The sequence below is a fragment of the Phascolarctos cinereus genome, unplaced genomic scaffold, assembly GCF_003287225.1.
Source record: "Phascolarctos cinereus isolate Bilbo 61053 unplaced genomic scaffold, phaCin_HiC Scaffold_4;HRSCAF=312, whole genome shotgun sequence".
NCBI classification, from domain to species: Eukaryota; Metazoa; Chordata; class Mammalia; order Diprotodontia; family Phascolarctidae; genus Phascolarctos; species Phascolarctos cinereus.
This window is the reverse complement of record NW_027555847.1, coordinates 284007389-284024449: the sequence shown is the minus strand read 5'-3', so window position 1 is coordinate 284024449 and position 17061 is coordinate 284007389. Positions and strand designations below refer to the sequence as shown.

Genomic DNA, 17061 nt, shown 5'->3' with positions numbered 1-17061 from the left:
AAGAACAGGGTTGGATTCTCTGTCAAATAGAGTTGGAAATAATGCTGTCTTCGTTTGCAGTTTCAATACTTATAGTGCCTGGGCCTTACTAATGCCTTTACTGAACTAATCTAATCAATCCTATCAATTCTGCTAAGTATGGGCCAATGGAAATGTTTATGATTCCTGGGTTATAAAGCGCTGAACTCTATTATTAAGGAAATGATATGACAGGCCAAAGGTCAGAGCACATTAGTGACATGACTAGGAGAAATGAAGCTGTTTGCTCACTGTCTCAATGAATGTCCTTGCTCTCACAGCCCATATAGCAAAGCTCCTTAGATGGGTCCTATTTTAAAACCATCTACTTCAATGTTAGAATTTCCCAAATCCAAATTTTACTTGCTACAGAATAAGGAACTCTCCTCCCACTATTATTCCAATGACTCATCTTGTCAGAATATTTTCAGGGTTGTTCTAGAGCCAACTCAAATTGGCCAACACTACAAATCAGGGCTTGGTTTGTTTTGTTGGTTGTCTAGACAAGAAAGTTAATTTTGCTGTTCAACTGTTTTCAGTTATATACAACTCTTTGTGACCCCACTGAGGGTTTTCTTGGCAAAGATACTGGAATGGTTTGCCATTTCCTTCTCCAGCTCATTTCACAAATGAGAAAACAGAGGCAAACAGGGTTAAGATTTGCCCAAGGTCACACCGATAGTGTCCGAGGCCAGATTTGAACTCAGGAAGATGAGTCTTCCTGACTCAGCTGGACAATATTTGTTAAACATTAACAAGCATACAAGGCATGTTATTTTAGGTCGAGCCTTGAGTTCCTTAGATTTTTAAAATATATTAATCCATTCCCTCTCAGTTGAAATATGTCTACTATGAGTATTCTTAAAGGTTATTCCCTGAAGGACAACTTCCTCCAGCTTGTCCTGGAGTAATAGATACTTTAAAGCTGGAAAGGCATCAATTAGGGCCCAAGGACTGTTCCAGGTGTAATTCAATGACTACAGCAGCTTGCAAATTCAGGGCTGCTAGGCGGCACAGGGGATAGGGTGCCAGAGCTGGAGTCATGAAGACCTGACCTGAGTTCAAATGTAGCCTCAGACACTTACTTAGCTGTGTGACCCTGGGCAAGTCACTTAACCCTGTTTGCCTCAGTTTCCTTATCTGTCAAATGAGCTAGACAAAGAAATGGCAAACCACTCCAGTACCTTTGCCAAGAAAACTCCCAGTGGGGTCACAAAGAGTCTGACCACTACTGAACAAAATTTGCAAGCACATAGTGCTTTAGGACTACAAAATGTAGGATACAAAGACAAAACAGATTATCCCTGTCTTCAAGTTTATATTCCTATATATCCTTACAAGATCACTAATGTGAAAATGTTTAATAGCAACGTGTATGTACAGCCTATATCAGATTGTGAGGCATCTTGGGGACGGAGGTGGGGAGAGGGAGAAAAATTTAAAACTCAAAAGTTTATGGAACTGATTGTTGATAAATAAAAAGACATTAATAAAAAAACACAGAACATAAAAAGAGTTTATATTTTACTGAGGAGATACAACACGTGCATTTATAAACAAATTCAACATGATCTGAGGAGGCAGTTAGCTCTAATAGCTGGTGAGAATGAAGAAAGGCTTTCCTCAGAAGGCAGCACTTGAGCTGGGCCTTGAAAGAAGCCAGAAGTTCTAAGAGGTAGAGCTAAGGGAGTACATTCCAGGTTTCAGGGAGAGCCCATGCAAAGAAGAGAGACAGAATTTTGAGTTCAGAGAATACCTAGTAGGCCAGTTTGGCTGGAATATGCAGTTCATGAAGAGGAGCAAAAATGAAATGGATGTAGAAAATACAGTAATTTGGGTTGCTAGTGGGAAGAAGGGCAAAAGGTCACCAATCCTATTTTAAAATTCTGAACTTAAACACCCAAAGACAGCATTTCCATAGACACAGAACCCAAAAAAGAGAATTCTTTTATAAAAGTTCCAATATTTATTTCATGTCACTTTTTTAACAAGTGCAATTTCCATGTTATTTTCAAAACTGTTGTACTTCTGTGCTTCCTTCTGAATTGCCTTGTTTTCTTCTGTTCATTTTTCTGTTTTTAAGTTTATTATTTTTATTTTCCATTTAAGCATTTTTAAATTAATATGCTCCTCTACTACCCCATTAAACAGTTTAGAAACACCCCAAATTAAAGTCCTCACTGCACACCTAACATAGTTCAGATAAATAAATTCCTACATTAGCCACATCCAAAAACATGTTCCTTTCTGCATTTTAAGTTCACTTCTCTGTCAAGAATGGCATTCTTTCACCTTTACGCTTTTGTGCTCATGGTTTGTCAGTAGTAAACATATTTCTAATCTTTCATTATTGGTTTTCCTATGTTATTACTGTATATTTCATTTTGCTCAGCAAAAGAGGATCTTCCTAGTTTCCTCTGAAGCTATATATCAACATAATTTCTTACGTCACAATAATATACCATTACGTCTATATACCACAATCTGTTTAGCCATTCCCCAATAGAAAGATACTTCCTTAGTTTTCAACTTTTGGCTACAATGAAGAGCTGCTACAAAAATTTTTGTACACATAGATCTTTTCTCTCTTTCTTTGACTTATTCAGAGTATCAGCCTACTAGTTGCACAGATAAAGTTAAATTTTCTGGGCCTGGTTCCAAATTGCTTTCCAGAATGGGTGGACCAATTCATAACTCTACCTAAACAGTGCCATAGTGTAGCTATTTTCCCACAGAACCTCCAACATTTGCTCATTGCCAGTCTTATACGTATGAAGCAGAACCTCAAAACTGCTTTAATTTGCATTTCAATTATGAATATGTAGTGCATATTTTCTAGCACAGTACTTGGCACACAACAGTTGGTACCATATAAATTCTCAATCCTTCCCCTCACAAATGATTGTTGATGGTACTTGTATTATGTTTATGTAGCTATTATTTGGGGGTGCTTCAAATTGAATATCCTGCCCATGTCTTTTTCTTTTTTTTTGCAGGAATTCCTCAAAAACTTCTTTGTTGATTGTCCACTTTTCTCACTCATGATTAGGCTCCAGTTTGCAATGCATGTTATTTTAGGTTGAGCCTTATATATAGACATGTAGAATGGAAAAAAACAATTCATGAGAAAAATACATCCTTCCTTTTTGGAAGTAACATTTTTCTTGGTTTTACATGGATTTGTTAACGTCACTCAATTTTTTCACATTTACTTCCAACAATTACTTTGTGACTCAATTAAGAAGAAACTCTTTTCACATGGGGCAAATTGGGAGGACTACCTTAGAACATGTGGTATATTTGCTGCTTATTACATGTGGATCAATACACAGAAGTCACCAAACCAGAAAAACAAAAGCACTTTTGCAACTAATTTTTGTGTTTTGGCTTCTACTTACTTTGCCCTACGTTTTGGAGAGGAGGAATGGTTCTGGATTTATAATGTCAACTGTGTAGGAAATTCATTGTGTGGAAACTTTCCTGCCCTCCCTATCTGTAACTTATAGTCTTGAGTTACTTCGGCACTTAGGTCAAATGATTTATCCATCATTTTACTAGTTATGTCAGAAGATTTGGACCCAGGCTCTAAGGCTACCTTCCTATTCACAATGCCATACTATATCTTTTTACCCTCAGACTGAAACAAAATTTTCTATACCAAGATTAATAAAAACGGAAGGTACTACCTGCCTAACTGGCAACTAATAACTTATCTAAAATATAAAGGAAAACCTACTTGGTATATGTTGTAGCAGAGAATTATTATCTCTGTATACTTTAAAGAAATCATGTAACTCATGAATTTTTTGAGTGCTAAGATTAAAATAAAAAGTCAAATATTTATTAATATTGTTCAAAGTTATACATGACTACTATCTCTATTTTAAATGAATCTCTTCCCTCTCTGCAGGCTTCATTCTGAGCTTTAGATTAGAATTAGCCTTAAAGTAAAAGGCAGGGCAACTTCCCATCTTACTCCCCATCTTCAAGGACCCTTCCCCCAACACACACACACACACACACACACACACACACACACACACACACACACACACACACACACACACACCACAATTTCTTCACTGGAAGAATTCCATTTCTTTTTATATCTCCTAATATAGGTTAAGATAATAAGAGATTCTAACATTGGAACATGTAAGCCAAATTTACTACCACAGAGTGAAAAATATAAACAACTTCAGCGACTATCTCACGTTCTTAGCAAAGCAATGCTTGGGAATGTTAAGTGTACTAAGGTTGTTATCTGGAAATCTGGATTCTGGTCCTACTTCCGCAATCTCCTGACTTCACTAGGCCTGAGTTTTCTGCTTTAAAAAAAGACTCTATTTGAATAGATCAATTTCTACCCTTTTCCATTTATTTAGGTGTTAGGTTTGAGGAATTCAGTGGAATGTTGTAGAAAATGCTGGATTTGAAGTCAGCAGAGAACTAGGTTTGAACCTATTTACTAGTTTTGTAATTTCAAAGTCCCATCCAACTTTCAAGATTCTGTGATTTTTAAATCTAAAGTTGAGTTCAGCTGGCAGATAATTCTCTAAGACTAAATCACAGACAAGTTTGTGATCTGCATTAGTGGAATGAATTTCTACACTGGTAGTCCCAATGAAATCAGAATTTTATTTCTTCACTTCTTAAAAGAAGAAAATTCACTGAGTATAATAATAATTCACATTTATATATATGCTTTAAAACTTGCTGTGAGAAAACTACTACTAAAATACTTCAATGGGTCACTGGTGAGGAAGTGATTATTGTTTCTTTAAGATTATATGAGTGGACATTAGTACTCCCAGGTCCTACCAAACTGGAAAGGCTTCAAGTATGGGCCTAGAATCATCTGCGGTGATGAAAATGAGAAGTAAACACATGGAATTTAACAAATACTAGAACACATTTTCACTTACACAATTGATTCAGAGCTGGAGAGAAAACAAGATCCCACATTGTGTTTACCACAGAAAAGCATTTGCTCTAGTAGATATGTGTTTATAGACATCACTTGAAAGGCTTTCCCCTCTAACAAGGTGTCTCCCATGCATATATTAAGATAATACAAAAATCTCTGATACAACTGAGAATCACAAACAGTAGAGTCTTGAAGAAAAAAATTACCGACACACAAAAAGGAGGTGAAATTTCACCAAAACGTTATATAAATGTGAGCTGTTACTTTTGCTCAAGAAACATTTGCTCTGTAAATTGAAATCTAGCCCCCCAATCCATTTTAGTTTTCAGTTTGTGTAAAAAACCTTTTAAAAATGCGTTGGTCTTTCCTTCCTGCTTTTCTAAGAGCAACAATATCACTATTTCTTGATGGTTGAAAATCTTAAAAGTGTCTTAGGGTTATCATTCTGAACTTCAATGATAATTTTATAATAAAAGATGTAAAATATTCAAGAGATTCAGCTTTAATATGCATCAAGCCCAGGAATCATAGGATCAAAGATTTAAAGGAAGGGACTTTAGAGGTCATTCAGTCCAACACCTTCATTTTACAGGTGAGAAAACTGAGACCCAGAGAAGTTAAGTGATTTGTCCAAAGTTACACAGGAAAAGTAAACATCGGATCTGGGATCTGAGCCTAAGCCCTGTGATTAAAAATTGAGCATTCTTTGCACTAAATCAAAAACAAAATACACTTGTAAGAAAGTTGTTTGGAATGAATTCCCATGGAAAGAATATTATAAATATAGGTTGGTTTCTAGCATAACCCACCAAAGCCTATTTAGTCATAATTCAGTTGAACTATAATATTAATAACACTATTAAAAAACAGTTATCTTCTTTTAACTTGCGTCTCTGGGAAAATTGTAACTCAGGACACCAAGAACATCCCTCCGGACTTAGCTCTGGAAATAAGGATACAATTTGCCCTCTCTTCCCTACACCAGTTCTAACAGTAGGAACTGGACCTTGCTAGCTCCACTGACATGAGGAAGGGAAAGGAAGAGTGAGAAGTATGGAAAGAAAGAAGAAAGTGCAAGGATCCCTAGTAGCTATGCTGCTGGACAGGATGATAGCTAGAGTAGGAAACAGTTTCAAAGTAGAAAAAGGCAAAGAAGTTGGAATGGAAATCAGTAGCTCCAGAAGATACTATAGGGTCCCCACAGGCAGTGGTAGTATGATACAGAGAAGAGAGTAGGAAACTTCCAGGGAGGTTTCTAGCAACAGTGGTAGTGGAGAGGGGAGAAAAATAAGGAAAAAGAGAAGGAAATCCCTCGTGACAGCAGTCAGCAGTGGGGAGTAAGGATGTAAGTAGAAACAGGCTACCCCTAGGTAGCAATGGTTGGAAGCCATTTCTTAAAAGGGGCCAGGACTCATAGTGGTAATAATGGCTGCTAAGGAAAAGGTAGCAAGGTGTCCCTGGCTACAACATGTGAAGGGTATTGTAAGTCAGGGTTTGTTTGTACTTTTAAAAAAAACATCCAAAAAAACTAAAAAGTAAAATTCACAGTTTTCTGCTTTCTTTAAAAAAACTGAAAACTTAAATACCTGGTGGTGGAGAAACTGCTTTATCATTAACGTCTCTTCTAAATGTTTGGAATGCCAGAAAAATACAGCTCACCAACGTCAGCTGGGGGTGTCTGTTTGAGGTTTTATTTTATGCCTTTTTTCTTACCTCACTATTATTTCACCACTGGTAAAGAATGTGTACACACAACACACACACACACACACTCTTTTATTCATTAATACTTTTCTTGTAAAATTGGATAGAAAAAATTTGGTGGTTTCTATTAGCCAAATAGTGCTTCTATAATACATTGCTATAGAAAGCTAATATTGATGGGTCCAATAATCAAAGTAAAGATATAAAAAAGTCATTAAGAATAAGCATATAATGAATCACTAAAGCTTATATGTTTAACCAAGTATAACACAGAGAATTTAAAGAGCTATCTGAAAATCTCAAGAAGTAGGGCTCTTTCATCATAGAGATCTCTCAGTTTTTGTTTGGGAATATTATTAGAAGTAATACAGAAGTTATTTTATGTATAGTCAATAAATCTGGGACTTTTTTCCAACTCTACTTACATACACTGACTTAAATAATTGATGTAGAAAAGTAGTAGTAGATTTTGAATATTTAATTGCGATCTACCATCAAATGTCTTAAACAGAATTTAAATGAAAGGGTTATCTATGAAAGGAAATAGTATCAAGTTTTATTGCTGCCACTGTTTTTCTTTACCATTAGAAGATTTTTATTTTCCCAATTCAAAAACAAAAAAGAAAGAAAAATAATGTAGTTAAATTTTGCAAATAAGTATGAAGGTAACAACCGTTTGCTGATTTCACAGGCTATCACTACTTTATATTTATAGTATGTTTTTCTGGAAAAGATTATTATTTAAAGAATAATTTTGATGCTAAGTTGGGAAAACAAAATGATCAAACATTACCTAGGCAGGATACCAGTAATTTTGTTAAAATGATGATTACATATGCAGGGTGTCCCCAAAGTCTCAGTGCAGTTTTAAGTCTTAATAGCTCCAAAAAACATAGCTTAACAGCTTAAAACTGCACTGAGACTTTGGGGATACTCTGCATATAGAAAATATAACAGTCTGATCACATGTGCAGAAAAAAACATGTCTTTCTTCTTAAACTGCAGTAATTAGACAACCATTTGGATGGGAAGAGGGAGTCTCACCCAATCTTAAGTCTGCCTATCTTTGAGGAATTTGGTACAATGGAGACAAGGTCAACAGATAAAGTGATCACCAATAAAGACTCCAAATGATTACACTATCTCCCTTAAAAAATAAACATAACCAGTTTACTAGTCAACATAAAATTCTTAACAATCATTCAGACTCCCCAGCCCCTGTGGTCCATTTCATTCTTTTACAAAAAGGTTCATCAGAAAAAAATGCATGTCACACACACACACACACACACACACATGCGTGTATACATACACATACATAAATGTGCAGTAATAATAATAATAATAGCATTTATATTGTGCCTAAGGTTTGCCAAGCACTTTATAAATATTATTTCATCTTATCTTCCCTACAGCCCTGTGAGGTGGGTGCTATTATCACCCCCATTTTACAAATGAGGAAACTGAGGCAGACACAGATTAAGTGACTTGCCCAAGGTCACAGAGCTAAGTGTCTGAGGCTGGATTTGAACTCATCTTCCCAACTTCAGGTCTAGCGCTCTAACCATCATGCCAGACGCCTCTGTTTATACATATATGTGCTCTTAGAAAGTGTTTATTATATTCCTGAATGCAGGTTTCAACTTGCTTAAGTAATGGATGAGTTAAACCAGGGAAGCACCATTTGCTGCTCACAGATAGATTAGAGGCAAAATATCAACAAAAACCCAAATGGCCAAAAATATCACAATCATAAAATTTTGAATTTCAAGTATAACATTATTATATTTTTTTAAACTATTACCTAGTTACTTTAAAACCTTAGTATTCTAAGAAGGTTGTGCCATTCTCCCAGAAAGGCAAAAAGGAACAAATATTTTGAAACTGAAACCAAAAATAAATGGGAATTCTTCCACACACTGACTATACCCCACCCTAGCAAAACTACCTAAAGAAATTATGCTTAGCACAAACCTCTCTCACAGCTACATATGGTTCAATTTATATTACTCTCTTACTCTACTGTGGCCCAATTAAACACTTCATTATTATTTTATTTAATAATAATATCTTTTAAAAAAGCTTTCACTATAATCAATGAGCCTACTTCCTCTTGGTACAAAATTATTACTGAGTTTCTTTAAGTAGGACCTATAATTTTAAATGACACACCAACTTAAGGAAAAGACAGAATATTTCATTTAAAAAAATCTGGAAACAACTGCTTTCAAAGAATAACTCCCAGAAACATAACTTATCCCCAAACCCATCTATATATTACAGGTAAATCAAGTTTTGCAAAAGGCCATTAAGTAGTCTCCAGAAGGTTGTCAGTGTTATATGAAGTGTAAACTTGTTTTAAAGATACTTTTTGATCAATGCACTTTGACATGGTTTGTACTGAAAACTTCTAAAAAAAATTTAACAAATACATATAATAGTTCATTTGCTTCAAGGGGTTTCTAAGAAATATAAGCCACTAGAAGAAGCATCAGATTCTACAGTGGCAAACTTCAACACAAATGAAACACTCTTGAATCACAGTGCAAAGGGCTAAGCTCAAGACTACATTTCAAAGTGACACCAGCATAAGATTGATTGTATGACTCTATCCCTTAAAAAAAATAGCACACTTGGTTATGCATGGCTTTTAGCCTTAGTCTAATATTATGCTACCAATTATTGACCCTATTCCCCTCCCACAAAACCCAAATCAGTCACGTGGAAATATACATATTCTCTGAACACTGTTTAGAGTCCTTGGTTTTCCAGCTTTGATGGAGATCCTGAAGGCGTTCAGAAGTCCGTGCGCTTATATTCAGGGCAGGATGAACTTTGCAAATTCCACTTTCCTCCATCAGTGACAGACCACAGATTCCAAAGTATGCATGCAAAGCATCTGAAAATACAATATTAATATTTTGATGGCTATTTATTTTGGCATATACTGTAAGATATTTTAAGTGCATAGCTCATTACCATTCTTTGATTCAATTTAACAAACCTTTACTGAGTGCGGTTGTATGTAATGCAATTTGCTTAAAGCTACAGGGGAATAGAATACTGAATAAAATAGACTCTGACGTAAATGCAAACATTGTAGATGGGTAGATGAGACAGGTACACAAATAAAATACAAAACAGAATATGAAATGTAATCATGTAGGCACAGAAGAAACAGAACTTCCTGCTTGGGGAGTGGTGGTGGTAGAAATAAAAGGAAATAATGATGAGGAATCACCTGAAATGAGGCTTAAAGGATAGTTAAGATATCAGTAAGAGGAGTGGAAATGGGTAAATATATACATTATAAGGACAGAGAGAAGAAAAGGCAAGTGTGGACTGAATTTAGACTACTAGCGAATAATCTGTATGACCAGGAATGTAAAATACATATATGAAGCAAACAACGGTAAAATGATTAATACTGTTTTCTTAAAAAAAAAGTATTTTTTTAAAAGTCTCAAGTGCCACATTGTATAAAAGTTAACATCTGTAAAATATTTTACAGAATCTCAGAATGGATTTTAAAGACCACTGAAACTAATGCCTACAAAAACAAGCCTCATATCTTGCCAAATTGAAGGTCTCCAGTGACAGCAAATTTACCACCTCTGGAAGCAGTCCATTCCACTTTTGAATAACTCCAATTGTTAAGGTTTTCCTTACAAGTCTAATATTGACTTTCTGCAACTTCCACCCATTGTTCCTACTTCTGCCCCATGGGACCAAGAATAAATCTAATCCCTCTCTTTGCATGTGACAGCCATTCAAAATATTTCAAGACACTTATCATGTCTTCCTTCTAATTTTTTATAAAAATGAATTTATTGATATCTTTTACATCATCACAGTTTTCCCCAGTATCCCCCCCTCTCCCCAGAGAGCAATACTATATAAAGAATGGTATTTTTTTAAAGACCAAAAAAAGGGGGTGGGGGAAAGTGCAACCATCAACACACTGAAAAAGTTCAAGAACATGTATAACATGAAACACTTTTCACATCTGGAAAATGAAGGGTGGGGGTGGGGACAAGAGGGAAGAAGAGGTTAGGAATGCTTGATCAATATCATTTTACAACATTCATTTCTGATTTTTTTTGAGAGGGGAGCTGTTCTTTCCATTTACATTGCTGTAGTCATTATGTACATGTTTTTTTCGGCTCTGCTCACTTCAAGTGTGAATTAGTTTATGTAGATCTTTCCATGCTTCTCTATATTCTTCACATTCATTGTTTCTTACAACAGAGTAATATTCCATTACATTAATGTACGACAATTTGTTTAGCCTTTCCTCAATTGATGGGTATTTGTCTCTAATTCTTTGCTACCACAAAAAGTGCTGGTATAAATATTTTGGTGTGTACGGGGGTGTTCTTATCAATGGCCTCTTTGCAGCATAAGTCTAGTAATGGTATCTCTGCATCAAAGGGCATGAACATCTTAGTCACTTTATTTACATAATTCCATAATTATTTTTCAACAAGTGGCTGTACCAATTCATAGCTCCACCAACAAGGTATCGGCATGCCTATCTTCTGATAATCCCACCAAAATTGAGTAATGACCATTTTTGTCATCTTAGTCTGCAGGGTGTGCAACAAACTCACAGGACTGTTTTGATTTGCATTATCTGCATTATTAGTGATTTGGAGCATTTTTTCATGTGGTTGTGAATAGTTCTTAATTCTTATTTTGAGAACCTCTGACTACTCATCTAATGGGAAATGGATATTGGTCACATATATTTAGCTACTTTATGTATTTTGGACATCAAGCCATTTAAAAGAAATTATGCGAAGATTTTTTTCTCGTCTGCCTCCTTTCTCATCCTAGATGCCTATGCAGAAACTTTTGTTTCATGTAATCAAAATTACTTGTTTCATCTTTTGTAATCGCCTCTTTTCCTTCATCTGGTTAAGAATATATCTACCCATAGCTGTGAGTAAACAGAATCTGCTTCTCTTCTAATTTTTGAAAACAGTATAATCTCTAATATTAAGGCTACGTATCCATTTAGAATATATTGTGGAACGTGGTGCAAGGTTTTGGTCTAAGTCTAATATCTGCCTGACTCTTTTCTAGTATATATTTTTTAAAAAAATCAAACAGGGAATTCTTTCTTAAGGAATTTGTTTTCCAATTTATTAAACACTCAATTCCACTGATCCTGATTCTCTCTTGTCTCATCTGTTCAACTGATCTATTTTTAAAAACAATATCAGATGATTTTGACGACTGCTACTTTATGATACAGTTTGAGGTCTGGAAGTACCACTCATCCGTAAGTACGTCATCATAACTATAAATAGGGGTAGCTCTGTCTTTGTTTTACCCATGTCCATGCTTTTGTTTCTCTTGTCTTACTGCAGTTGCTAGCATTTCCAGAACCAAATCAAGTAAGAGCCAGAGAGGCTGGGCACCCTTGCTTTACTCCTATATTTACTAGAAAAGGGTTTGTTACATATTATATATGATGTTTGCTTTTGGTTTTAAATGGGTATTTTTTATGATATTTGTGGACACACACACACACACACATACACACACACTCTCTCTCTCTCTCTCTCTCTCTCTCTCTCTCTCTCTCTCTCTCTCTCCATACCTGTGGGGTTTGTTTTCTTTTCCAATCTGTCACTCCTTTTCTGTTTCATTGGATTATTTAAACCATTCACACTCAAAGTTAAGAGATTTAGATTTATATTTTCCTCCATTTGTCTCTAATATTCGGATTTTTGTCCCTCTTCCATTGTAAGCACAGTACCATGTCTTCAGTTATTATAGCCTATTATCATTGGCTCTATTCCCCTCACACTCAATCCTCCACTCTCCAGTCCCCATATGTTACTACCTCTTTCCCTGTGGAGTTCTGCTTATTAGGTCTTCCTTCCTTTTATTTGGTCATTTGATCCTTCTCTTTTGTCCCTTTCAGTTAAAGAGTCAAAAAGAATTTCCCTTCTTCTCTTCCCCTTCAATTTTTTTTTGTTTGTTTTCTGGGCCCTTTCCTAGAAAGCATTTTTTAAAACCTTGCTCTTCATTATCTTTCTGCCCCATTTTAACTTTAATTCTTTGATTAATGCCCCTATATTCTTCAATTCTTCTTTATTCTCTGTATTCCTAATGTGATTGCAACTTTTGAGGTACCTATTTTGTGTTCTCTTCTAAAGAGTTTTTGTTACTGCTTTGTTAAGCTTGCCCACTGACCCTCTTTTTTTGGTTATGGCTCTTCAAAAAATGCCAGTTCCTACAGGTGATAGAGGATATTGCCTCAGGTAAGATTCTTCCTATGTCCCTGATTATGCAGTTCAATATTGACCTTTGGTTTCTCCTTGGCCATTTGCCCCCCTTTCCCTAAAAATCTCTTCCCTGTTTCCTCTCCTTCCCATTCTTTGGAGTGTCAGTTGCCCCCAGGAGCTCTGACTCTCCTCCTCCAGAAGCAAGATGTGGTCTCTCTAAGCATCAAATCCCTGCAAATAATACCCATTTTAAAGTCCCTGTCTGCTCCTTTACAGAATCTCTCTCTTCACCCACAGGAACGTTCATCAGTATTTCTCTTGTAAAAAAAAAACCAAGGTATCCCCTTTTGCCCATCTCTCTGCTTCCTCACCCATTTTCCTAAAGGCTCTCCTCTTCCTGAGAGACCACAGGAGTTACTTTCCCCTCACCATTAGCCTCTGACTTTAATATGGTACATTATATATTCCCCTGCATCTTCTTCCTCCATTCTATTTTTCCTTTCCTTTTTCCAAGTCTTCTCATTTTTTAGTCCCACAAAAAGCATTCATTCTCTGGTAGGTGAAGTGTTTTGAGATTTAGTCCATGATGTTTCAGGTTTGTTTTTCCACTATCAACACTATTTGTCAATTCTTTCATCTTTTTCTCTTTAAATACAATTAGAAAGAATTCCCTTAACGATCCCTGTTCTTATTTTGCTTCTGTCCTTGGTTGATATATTTGTTTACTGTTCTTATATTTCTATTGTCTGCCCTATTTGAGAAGCAAATAATCTCTTAAAGTATAGTTTTCTAAGAATATTTCAAAGGCCACTTCATTATGGAATGTCCCATCTTTTTTCTTTTATAGTTAGGCTCAGATGTGTAATGTTGGTCTTGAGATGCATCTTGAGCTCCATCACTCTTCAAAACACACTATTCCAATGGGGCAGCTAGGTGGCACAGTGGATAGAGCAGCAGCCCTGAAGTCAGGAGGACCTGAGTTCAAATCTGACCTCAGACACATAGCACTTACTAGCTGTGTGACCCTAGGCAAGTCACTTAACCCCATTGCCTAGTCAGAAAAAACAAAACAAAACAAAACAGATTATTCCATTCCTTCCTTTATTTTCTGTGGACTTAGAATAATCCTGTGTTATTCCAATCTCCTTTAGTTTGTATTTGAAGGCCTTTCTCCTAGGCACAAAGAACTTGTTATGTCTCAATAGAACTATTAAATTTAACCCCTGTGTGCCTCAAGTTTGTAGTCTTGGAGTTTTTTTTTTAAAATGATCTATGAATTCTTTCAATTCTATAATCTATAATCAGAAGTTCTGGCCAGTTTTCTTTTGTTATGGCATTCAGGCTGTGAATGTTCTTCTGGGCCCTCAATAATCCTTAAACTCTCTCTACACATATGGTTTTTGTTTTGTTTTGGGTTTTTTTTGGGGGGGGTTGGTGAAGAAGTCAAGGTTAAGTGACTTGCCCAGGTGTCAAGTGTCTGAAGCTGGATTTGAACTCAGGTCCTCCTGATTCTAAGGCTGGAGCTCTATCCACTGTGCCACCTAGCTGCCCCTACACACTGTTTTCAAGGGCAATATGTTTTGCTTGTATGGAGAACATGTTTTCTTTTAAGATACTACATTTTGCTTCTGTTCTTCCATATCATCCTTTACTTCGGTGTACTTGCATTCCCAGTTATCCTTTCTTTTGCTGCTTTGATGAGACTTGTCACTCCAGATTTGTTTTTGTTTTTTCTTCTGCCAATTATTTTCGCTATTCTGATCATAAATTCTAATCTCTCAATTCTTTTTTCTCTTTTAAATCACCCAGGAACAGCATATTGTGGTTCCATGCTCTCCTCAAAATCCACAGGGTCCTCTGTATCATCAGGTATAGAATGATTTTCCTTTGTTTTACAGTATTTATTCATAGATGCCTGAACTCATGTACTGTATCTAGGGCCTAAATTTCCTTCTGCTGTTAAAAGTTTTTCCTGTTGATCTGCTTACATTCAAGGTCTTTAAGTTTTCTTTCTCTTGACATCTTTGGTGATTTAACTCTCTCCCCCCACCCCTTATTTTCCCTACTGATCACTTTCTGAGTTCTTCTTTTCTGACAGTAGTTTTCCTGAGGGATGTATTTAAAAGAGCATCAGCCTCTTCCCACATTGGGCAATTCCCGGTCCAACAGCCTAGGTACCTACTCTGCCTCACGTGACTTTTGGGGGGACAGATCTGACTCCAGCTATATACTGCACTCTTTCCCTCTACCTTAAGGGCTACCCCTCTACCCCAACATCTTGCCCTATTCCCTCTGTTCCTTAGCTCTTTAGACCAATGGAACAGAATAATCCTATCCTGCTACTGCAGAGTGAGCAAATTCCTACCATTTGGAATTTGGATCTCTGCAGCACTAGAATGTAGAGTTGAGCTCTACTATTAGACACATGTTCGCTCCATTCCTTTGCTCTGGTTGTGCCCTGTTGCAGAACATGACACTGCCACGTGGCTACTGTGCATATTTCTGTCATTTGGAATTTGGATCTCTACTGTACTGGGAGTGCCAGTAGGGGAACGAGGATGAGAAGTGGAATTCTGTTGCAAGCCTGTGGGTCAACTTGTGCATCTCTGTTACAGTAAAGTGTAGTGGGCAGTGCTGGATTAACACTGTTAAACATTATTTCATGGTTTTACCTTGTTAGGATTCTTAGTATCCTAGATTATGGAGACTACTAATACAGCTTTATCACTAGAGCATTAAGTTTTCTTTTAGAGAGGTTTGAGAGTTTGTGAGAACAGAGAAAATAACTAGCTCTCCATCTTGTTAATCATGTGACCTGGAAATTCATGTCTTCTTTTTTCAAATATAAAAAAACACAGTATCTCTGAATCATCTTCCCAACAGCTTCATCTTGAAGCCTTTCACCATCAGGGGTGAGGAACCTGCAGCATCAAGGCCACATGTAGCCTCCCAGGCTGTGGCCTTTTCACTGAGTCCAAGTTTTACAGAACAAATCCTTTTATTAAGGGGATTTGTTCTATGAAGTTTGGATTCAGTCAAAGGGCCGCACTTGAAGACCTAGAGGGCCACATGTGGCCTCCAGGACAAAGGTTCCCCGTCCCTGATCATGGTTATCACTTCTCTGGATGCTCTTCAGCTTATCAATAGCCTTCCCCCTCTAAAATGTGGTACCCAGAACTGAATCTAAAACTCCAGACGTGGTCCAACAAAGGCAGGGTACACCAGGTGTGCCACACCCTTAAATCCTGGACACTATAGCTCAATAATACAGCTAAAAAATTAACTTTTTTGACTGACATTTTATACTGCTAACTCATAGTGAGCCTGCACTGCAGTCCACTAAAATTACACAATTCTCCCCCCAAAACTGCATCTAGCAACAATCTCCTGCCTCTACTTCCTGTACTATTAAAGTGGATTTTTTTTGAGCCCAAGATAATAATTAAATTTAAAAGGGATAAATCTAATATTCTAGCCTGTGGAGATCTTTTTTAGATTATGTTTTTTTACCTAAATGTTAGCCATACCTCTAAATTTTGTGTCATCCGAAAATCTAATCAGAATGTTGCAGCAGCTGAACACTTTGGTAAGTATTTAACTAGGCTAGGCTAGTTCATTCCCCAAAAGACAAGGAAATGATCCCTAAGACTTGATTTCCTCAGGGGCTAAGCCTCAAGCTTAGATGCCTCTGGTATTACTTCCTGGTCACCTAAAGCCATAAAAGAGGTCAGCCCATGTGGAGCCAGGGTCCTCAGACTTGGATATCTAATAACCACTTGGATCACTACATTGCACTGTTGATGAGATGCATTTCTGTATAAAGATGAAGAGTTGGGGGTGTCTACCTAAGTTAAATGCTGCTTCCTTGTTGAGTATCCTTTCCATGCCAGAGCTAAGTAAACCTTCTTATGCTGCCTGCTAAACATTCTACAATTGTCACATTCCATTCAAATCCTGAACTTTTAATTACCAAACTGGACTGTGTCAGGCCTGGCCTGCTACATATACTGTCTTTATATTTATCCAAGTCAGTTATAAATATGTTAAAAAGCACAGGGTCAAGGAACATATAAATCTATTAATTAATATTTAAATCAAATGCAATGCTGGCTCTTTGCAATTACTGTTTCTTTTTCTTTATGTTCACTAACTATCCCATTAATAAAAAACAAGCAT

At 36.5% G+C, this 17061-nt stretch overlaps 1 protein-coding gene across 2 annotated transcripts in view; it reads right to left on the bottom strand.

The window, feature by feature from the left end:
- Nucleotides 1-1525: 1525 nt before the first annotated feature.
- Nucleotides 1526-17061, bottom strand: part of PGGT1B (protein geranylgeranyltransferase type I subunit beta) — a 75825-nt gene continuing 60289 nt past the window's right edge. For both annotated transcript variants that reach the window (XM_021009520.2, XM_021009529.2), the window contains one exon: nt 1526-9548. In XM_021009520.2, coding sequence (XP_020865179.1) covers nt 9367-9548 — 182 coding nt within the window. In that variant the 3' untranslated portion in view covers nt 1526-9366. The remainder of the gene's footprint in view (nt 9549-17061) is intronic.